The following is a 9,265-nucleotide window of genomic DNA, read 5'->3' as shown; positions in this document are numbered from 1 at the left end:
GGAATGCCCAATAAGTTACAGTAGAAGAAAAAACCCCAAACCATTCTATTACACCATTATTTATTCCAAATCATGATAGGTGATATCTTAGAAACACAGAGTACAGCTCATAGATACATAATTGTTTAGTTTTGGAAATGAAAGTATCAAAATTTAAAAATATTTCAGTGAATTGCTGTCTGATTCAGACAGCAATTATCCAAATTGTTGTCAGAAGTTTTCAGATATAGAGGATTTTTAGCACAATCTTAGTTCATTGTCATTTATTACAGCTATGCTATGCAGAATTGTATCTTTTACTTTCTGCTTCATCTAAGAACTAGGCAGTTCTGTAGATGAATTAGTATGTCTGGGGTGCTTACCATGTTAAGAAAATAAACTGATAAGAATCCCTAAATATATAAAGTATTAATAGAAAAGGATGTATGGACTTTGAAGTGTATCTGGGTAGAATTTGCCTTATGTATTCTTTTTCAGTTGACTACAAATATGTTTGCTTTGTGTAATAAAACCATGGGGAAAATGCTTAGATATTAACAGAGACTCAAAACATCTGACAAGTAGTAGCATGTCTGCTGGTGAAGGATGATCCTTGTCATTGAAGTCTTATTTCTTCCTTTTAGATGGTACTGTGGTGGAACCTGACATGTCTGCGGGGTTTTGCCCAGATCACAAGGCAGCCATGGTTTTGTTCCTTGACAGGGTCTATGGAATTGAGGACCAGGATTTTCTTCTGCACCTTCTTGAAGTTGGCTTTCTGCCAGATCTTCGTGCTGCTGCTTCTTTAGATACGGTAAGGTGTCTAAGTTGGTTGTTATTTCAGTTCCATTATCTTACTAAACACTGCAACATTTTTCATCCTCTCGAAAAATCATCATTTATTTCTTATGTCTTCTACATTTTTCAAATGCTGGATGAGCTGCCTGTTGCTGCTAAGCTTTGAGAATACTTGAAGAACAGTGAAGAAGCATTTTCCAGCATGATGCTCACTTAATAAGAGCCCCCACTGAGACCCATATACATGAGAGATATAGTGCTTTCCCCAGGAGATTTCCTGAGCTTGCGCTATTTAAAAAAAAAATAAAATCTGATAGGCTGCCAATGAACCATGTTACTGAGAGCCTCTTTCCAGAGACATACAGGAAGTGTTCATCCCTATACATTTGTTAGGGACACCTACATTGTTGTTTAGGAAGTCATTAAAACTTTGGTTTAGTTCCTCGTTAATATTGCTGCCCTTCTTTCTAGGAGTCTTATTCCCATCTAATTTTTCTTAGCTGTTTTGGTCTAGAAGCATCAGATTGAGAGAGCTTGTATGAGGACTAAGACATGGACTTTGCTTTCCCTGTTTAACCTTTTATTGTCAGCATTTTCTGAAAGTAATTATGCTGTTGTTTTGTATAAGAAAGAGCAGGTGAGAAGTTTTTCCTCTCTTGGAACTTGGGCTTGGTTGTAACACAGAAACATAACGAGTTTTGTAAATGCACGCTTGATTGTTATCACCTGATTTTTGGAGTGTTTTGTTAAGCAATTGTGACATCCTTGAGTATAGTCTTGAAAATTGTTTGGGATTTAAATGGCTACCTTTAGTATTTATATTTCTGTTACTAAAAATAAAACAAACCAAAAGCCCTCTGTGAGACTTTAGAAAGCAGGAAAAGAAGCTAGGCATCCAGCTCCCAGTAGATATCAAATACTCATTTGTGTGTTTTGGAAATTTTCCTCTATCTAATTACTGCAAATGAAAAACAAGAAGTTGTCTTCATTTGTAACATCGATGAGATAAATCTAATTTCTGTCCAATTTAATTCCTAGGCTGCTTTAAGTGCTACAGATATGGCTTTGGCTCTAAATCGATACCTTTGCACAGCAGTCTTGCCTCTGTTGACCAGATGTGCTCCTCTATTTGCTGGCACAGAGCACCACGCATCTCTCATCGATTCCTTATTACATACTGTGTACAGACTCTCAAAAGGATGCTCTCTTACCAAAGCTCAGCGAGATTCTATCGAAGAGTGTTTGCTGTCTATCTGTGGGTAAGATAATACTTCTGGCTGTGCAGGATTGCTAACTGATTAAGTAACCTATGATATTTGTAATTCAGGCATGCTACTATGCCACCAGTAGCATAATTAAGGTGGTTTCTTCTTTCTTTGAATACTTGGTGATTAACTATAAGAACATTCTACAAAAAGACAAAACTCTGGAAATGTAGGCTTGTGTGTACACTGAAGTGCCATTTAGATACTTTAAGCTGTACAGATTGAGAGTATGGTTGATGATCAGTAGATTATACAGATTGAGATATTTGTTTATGTTGTGTTACGTTTGAAAACCTAATCAGTGACTAGTATTGTTATACCTCATTATTGACATGTATAAGACAAATTTTTTTCTGAGCATTGACAGTCTCAAAAACAGTTGATTATTATCCAATTTTTCTTATAAGCGTACAGGCTCAATTATCAGAAGTTCACAAGGCACTTTTGAATTAAATTTCTAATCGATGTTATCATTTAGGCTTTCAAATCACCAGAGATTTTTTTGAATATTTCACCATAAATTTTTTTGCATCATGTGGAAATGTGTTCAGAAATGGCAGAAATTTAAATTACAGTACTGTAAAGTACTGTATGGCGTTTTTTTATAAAATATATCACATTGACCGTTATATATACATATATATATATATATATAACCTTGATAAAAATCAATAAAATAGACCGGTTTTGGTTATTTATCTGTCCATGCCATTCTAACATAGATGCTATACACATTTCTTCTGTCCTTCCAGTTGCTGCCCGCTGTTGCATGTCTTGTTTAGTACATCTAACGAGTAACCATTCTTAGGTCTTTCTTAGTTTCTAGGATATTTTTAAGAGCCGTTGAGATACATTTCAAGAAATTAACATTATAGCCTTTTTTCAAGAGCATGATAATCATAATACACAATATCAAAACTTATTAGTGTTTTTCCTGATTGTCTATAGATCAGATATTTTCTCTGCTTCTTTAAAGCAGTTTTTTTTCAGCTTCTTCAGAAGATACTCTTTGGTATGCACTTGTTTGTTTTCTTTTGGACACGTTTTTTTAGTGCCACGAGCAAAATCCTATTACTTTAGGAATTTGAAGAATTTTAATGGCATACAACTATGCCATATTGCTTTTATGTGTTTATTATTTACACAAAACTATGTTGATACACACTTTCTGAAATGGTGTGTCTGCTTTTAGGCAGTTGCGGCCCTCCATGATGCAGCATTTGCTGAGAAGACTAGTGTTTGACGTTCCTCTATTAAATGAACATGCAAAGATGCCTCTTAAGGTAAAAGTTTATTTTAGTGCTCAGTAGCATTCCTTGTAACAAAATGCAATGGAAAATACTTACATGGAGGTAGTAAAACTACCTTTTCTCTCGGCTAGATTAAAAAAAAAAAAATACATATTAGCACTCATGTTGTCCAAAAGCAAACCTGAATCCTGGCCATTGTGTAACAGAATTTATTTTGAAATAAATGTTTTCAATTATATCTTAGACTCTTGGAGTCCATATTTCTGAGACACCTCTGGTTCTACATGAATGATAAAACTTCTGTCTTTTTATATTGTACATGCATGTCAGTTCTTATCTCAGTTTTTTCTTTAATAATCTGACAATTTAAATATTAAAGAGATAAGAATAGATTACTTAAATCTGAAGATATATGTGTCTTTTTTTTCTGATACATGAAAAGCATAACAATTGAGAGGTATTGAGGTTATAGTTTTGGTTAACAAAATCTTCTCTTCTACAAATCAGGGGTTTCTTTTTGTGATTTTTTTTTTTGGTGTGTGTTTTTGTTTTGTTTTAATTTTTAATTTTTTTCTCCTGTGTTTATTTCTGCACATTTAAATTATCTGCATTTTTTCCTTCTTGGTGTTTGTTCTGGCTGAAGGAAGTGAATCTTTACTGAATGTGACTTGCAATATTTTGCCAACATGTTTTGCAAAAGTGATGTTGAAACAATTCTCTTCTCTGAAGAACTGTGAAAATAAACTCTGAATTTAAATTCCAGCTAAATTTTTTAGCAAGATCTATCTGTGCCTTAGGGAAATCTGCCTCTGAGGAGGACTGGGTTTTTTACTTTGCTATTGCCAGAAATTTTTCGTTTGGGTTGGCTTTTACTGACAGATGCACAACTAATTTTTCTTCTTCTCTGATATTCAGGGACATAGAGGACACATGAAGTGCAAAATTTATAATGTTTTAGTTTGGCAAATACCCAGTAGCAGGTCCTTGCACCATTTGAATCCCTGACAATCTGGAATATTGTAGCATCTTAAGAAGGAAGTATCAGTGAAACATGTATTTAATGAAAGAAAGGGAGAGAGGATAAAGGTTGTCTACCAATTGTAAGTAGAGAATGGGAGGGTAGATTGACAGCAGGTTTTACAACTCACACAAGAAATTAGTCACACTGAGAGTTATTGGTGAATAGCTCTCAGACGTGTAAATAATAACTGGGAACTAGACAAAATCATGGTTCTAGTGTCTTACATCCAAACAGCAGTGTTCAGAAGACTGGCAGACAGATGGAGGTAAATTCTTAGTTCAGCTGAGCTGTCAAGAGTTCTTGTGGTACTCGGGAAAATTATCCTGTCATTACCTGTTACGTGTTTTGCATATGCCACTAATGTTAAAAGAAAGAACTGCTCATTCTGTATGTATATCCACCAGTGATTTAAAGAACGGATACACAACATGGCTTCTTGACAAAAAGTTAGAAATTTTTCTGGCAGTATCTGTGTAATGTTTGAGTGCCAGAACGGAACTACATCAACAGTTATATTTTATTTGCTTCCAAAATATGTTCTGTTGTAGTTGCTGACAAATCATTATGAAAGATGCTGGAAGTATTATTGTTTGCCAGGTGGATGGGGTAACTTTGGTGCTGCCTCAGAAGAAGAACTTCATTTATCCAGAAAGTTGTTCTGGGGTATTTTTGATGCTTTGTCTCAAAAGGTAAGTCATTTTAATATCTATCTACTACTTTAAAAGCCTTACTATATAAACTCTTTTTCTTTAATCTGTCATTTTTTTACTCATCTTTTAGCAACACTATATTATCCAATTTAAAGGGAAAAATATGGGCTTTAGTAAACTTAAATCTTCCTCCATTTTGTCTGCTCTTTAAAAAACCCTATATGGCTAATGAAGTAATTTTGAGGTGTATCTGTAGAAGTCAGCTGCACTTCAGTGCCTTAAAAGCAAATTCAAGCTTCTGTGGTTGAATGAAAGCTGCACTTTTCTACCTTGCACATTATCTTTAAACCAAGAGCATAGTCCTTTGCTTAGTAGTTGTACTTTTATCATACTTGAATCAATTCTATGTTGGGCAAAAGCTTGGTAGTACACCTTTGGTATGTATTTATTGTTAATTCTGTGTGTATTTTTAACCAACTTAATTAAAAGGAGTTTAATTTCAAATCTAGATATTTAGAAATGCTGTGCATATTCCTGTGCTATGTTCTCTTCCCAGACATTTGAGAGAACCTTAATCTACAGTGTATGATATGCTTTGGATAGTCAGTTTCCTTGATTTTCAAAATAAAATTAAAAATTAAATAAAATAAATAAAATAAATAAAATTTACCACTGCATAGGAAAGCCATTCTGTGGTTGCTTGTTTCACATACAGATATATCAGTTTTAGCAGTGATATTGATAGCGTCCATTCACCACTCACTTTCTGTCCCCTCTGTGTTCCACAGAAGTATGAACAAGAGCTGTTCAAATTGGCTTTGCCTTGTTTGAGTGCAGTTGCAGGGGCCTTGCCTCCAGACTATATGGAATCAAATTATGTCAATATGATGGAAAAACAGTCTTCAATGGATTCAGATGGGAACTTTAATCCTCAACCTGTTGATACATCAAAGTAAGGAATTATTTTGTTGCAACTAGGTTGTTTGGGTTTTTTTTAATCATGAATGTGTAAAAGAGGGGTGGAGCCTCTTTTAATGTGAGCTTTTGTTCTTTTCTGGATGCTTATCTTCTATAGAAAATAGAAATTAATTTTTATTTACGTGTTATTTTAAATAATTTAAAGCAACAAATATCCAGTTACATAACTAATTTCTTGGTCAACCTAGAACATTTTAAATGCCTAAACATTTTCAGCCTGAAGATAGAACTGTCTAGTTAGTTACCCTTGTATGTCTGCTGCAAACAAACCATCATGTTTTTAGGAGCAGAAAAAGTAGGCTAGTCTGCATCATCCCTGTCATTACTAACACATGTCAAGGTGCTGATTCAAGTCTGTGTGAATGACAGTGTACTTGCAGAAAATTATGATGGTCATACATTCATACAATCTCTTTTCACTATGACTCGTGGGGAATTGGGTGGAAAAATCTTTATTTCCTTTAGGCTGTCAGGCTCTGACCATGCTCTTTTAAGTACATTAGCCAGATAAAACACGTATCTGAATGGGATTTTTCTATCCTGATTTTTGACTATAGCCAGCACCCCGTTCTCCTTTGTACAGAATAGTCTTAACAGCAGTGTGGTTATGCAATGTATCTTGAAAAATGCCACTTGTGAGACATTTGCTTCAATTGCCTTTGTGAGCTTTCTGTCTTTATTAACATTCAGAACACAGAATGCTGCCAATAGATTGATACCTTTCTTACAGCATGCTTGTATATATATGTATGCACATTGAAATATGGTAGCAAAAGCCATAATCAGTGCTGTACACCAGTGACCATTAAAATTCATGTTTAAGATGTATTTAAAATATATGAAGGTTTAACAGAATTTAGTAAGGATAGCATACTGTCATATAACTAACTAAAGATGCCTTCATCTGGTGTCCTTTCAGTGGAAAATTGCAGATAGCCAGAATATACTTGAAAAACTCAGAAAATATTGTGTAACGTTACCTAAATCATCAGTCACCTCATTGCAATAAGAGTCAACAGTTCTGTGATGGTTCAAGACAAAGAAAGCACTACTTTTATCAATGTCGCTTCCAACCTGTTATTGTAACATGAAGATCCTGCATCACATTGCTTACTAGTCTTGGATGTATTTATATGAAGCTATAGATAAAAGGACTTTATCGTACTTGCATTTCTGAAATGCATGATACCATTATACCATTAGTAGAGTTGCCCTCAAGTACACGCTTTCAAATAGTAAAAAACCTTAATGGCCATGATGGATGAATATTTTCTGACCTTTGTATGTGGTTAGTCTCCTGCAAACTGTAACTCTGATATGGTTTTGTTTTATATTTCTGCTTTTTCCTCACCCTGTGACTGAAGATTAAACCCAGACTCTTGTACTTTACAGTAGGTGGCACTGTAACACCTATGCTGTTAAAATTCTTTGTTTTAGGAGGGAAGATTTTGCTATTTCATAAGTGATTAAGAAGCAATTGTTTCATTTGTAGGAATGCAGATGCAGAAAAATACTGATATTTTATAGATTTTTTTTTTTTTTTTTTTGGAAGAGGATTCTGTCTCTAGTGCTTGTTTGACAGTTCAGGATAGCTGCTTTTCCTTTACTGCTTAAGAAACCTTAACTCCTTCACTGTCTTGTACACCTGTTGAAAGACTAGTGTTTATTCTCTATTTTTAATAAGGATTTTAATATTTTTAATATTCACTGGGGTGTCGGAAAATAGAACCTTGCACATGTGACTTCTGAGTTGTCTTAAGTTATAGTGCTTCAGGAATATAATAAAATTTATAGGAATATATAAAATACATGATGTGTTTCAAAAGGACTGTTAGCACACTTAGTTTATAATGAACACGTTCAGTAAGTCACTGCTGTATTTCTGAAATTATGGATCATTGTTACATCTTTAATCTTAAGAAAATGAATATTAGAAATATGTGACAAAAAGCGTGAGTGCTTGGTATCAATAATGATTTTTTCCCTGCACACATGTGAAAGAAGTAAAATTTCTACAACAGCTGTAGTTCTCATTCAGTGCTCATCAAATAACTCAGATTCTTTCCTTGATTTAACTGGAGTTTAGGGCAAACTGTATGTGAGGAAACAGATCCCTGTAAAATGCTTTTAATGGATGTATGCACTACTAAGTATTTATTTGAGAGTTTTATTTTAAACAAAAGCATTCACATTTTAGCATGTGTGATACAATGACCATTTTTCTCTTCACTTTCAGCATTACAATCCCTGAAAAGCTAGAATATTTCATTAACAAATATGCAGAACACTCTCATGACAAATGGTCAATGGAAAAGGTAAAATCTGTATTCCTGTTAATCAGAATTTTTATTTGAATCCATTTCATTGTTAAAATATTTTACTTTGAATACTGTTACTTTTCTTAATGCTACAAATTGGTACGTAGGTAAGATATAAGCCTATATTTTCTTGAACCCAGGACAAATGCATTGGGGGGGAAAGTTCAGTAAGTGCACATAAGTATTTAAAAATATTGTTTTTATCATTGACTTTTGAGTAAGTATAGTTACTAATTGTTTGAGTTTTATTGAATTGAAATTTTATTTTTTTTAACTAAAAAGCCTCTCTAGGGTTTCTATTCCATTGTGCAGTTTGTGTGTCCAGTACTAAAAATAGTTCCTCAACTGTAGCATAGTATTCTACTTTATATAAGTATAAAAAAGAAAAAAAAGTATTGAAATTTTAGCTTTGTGTAATCATTAATTTTCAAAAAGAAGGCATTCTACATTCATTTCATGTAGATAGTATAAATGTTGGTTGAGAAAATGTTAACGGAATAGTAGAAAGAAACTTTTAAGGGAATAGTTCTGTGGAAGCATTGTTCAGTTCCTTTGTACCAATTAAAATATGATATTTCAGAATTTTTTTGCTGTTCCCCATTTTTTTCCTCTCATCATTACTGTTTTCAGTTTGCCAATGGATGGACATACGGTGAAACATATTCTGAATCTGCAAAAGTGCAACCATTAATGAAGCAATATAAGTTACTGTCTGAAAAGGTAAGGAGTTTGTTCATTCTTGATCCACAGTGATTGAAGAATTGCTTCATTCACTATGAAAATATCATCTTATGTTTACTTTTAAAAAAATTATTTAGAATACACATCAGCCGATATATGATCGTTGCCTGCCTCAAAATCTCAAAAAGACATAGAAAGTTTTTATTGTATGATAAATAGGCCACTCAATCTATTCATGGCTGAATTTACATGGCATAACTTACAGTGAAACTGAAGTGTCGTATTGCCAGTATGCTTTTATAGAATCATAGAATCATAGAATAGT

General features: G+C 33.6%; 1 protein-coding gene across 1 annotated transcript in view; it reads left to right on the top strand.

Annotated features, from left to right (window-relative positions):
- LOC104401818 (ryanodine receptor 2-like) overlaps positions 1 to 8,979 on the top strand; it is a gene marked incomplete at both ends in the record, with an annotated part of 23,858 nt that extends 14,879 nt beyond the window's left edge. Inside the window, 7 exons of the mRNA XM_010009518.1 lie at positions 624 to 793; positions 1,816 to 2,036; positions 3,235 to 3,325; positions 4,862 to 5,002; positions 5,752 to 5,915; positions 8,178 to 8,256; positions 8,890 to 8,979. Coding sequence (XP_010007820.1) covers positions 624 to 793; positions 1,816 to 2,036; positions 3,235 to 3,325; positions 4,862 to 5,002; positions 5,752 to 5,915; positions 8,178 to 8,256; positions 8,890 to 8,979 — 956 coding nt within the window. The remainder of the gene's footprint in view (positions 1 to 623; positions 794 to 1,815; positions 2,037 to 3,234; positions 3,326 to 4,861; positions 5,003 to 5,751; positions 5,916 to 8,177; positions 8,257 to 8,889) is intronic.
- Between the last annotated feature and the right edge of the window lie 286 nt (positions 8,980 to 9,265).

Source organism: Nestor notabilis, unplaced genomic scaffold, assembly GCF_000696875.1.
Source record: "Nestor notabilis isolate BGI_N333 unplaced genomic scaffold, ASM69687v1 scaffold16342, whole genome shotgun sequence".
NCBI classification, from domain to species: domain Eukaryota; kingdom Metazoa; phylum Chordata; class Aves; order Psittaciformes; family Psittacidae; genus Nestor; species Nestor notabilis.
This window is presented reverse-complemented; position numbering and strand designations above follow the sequence as displayed.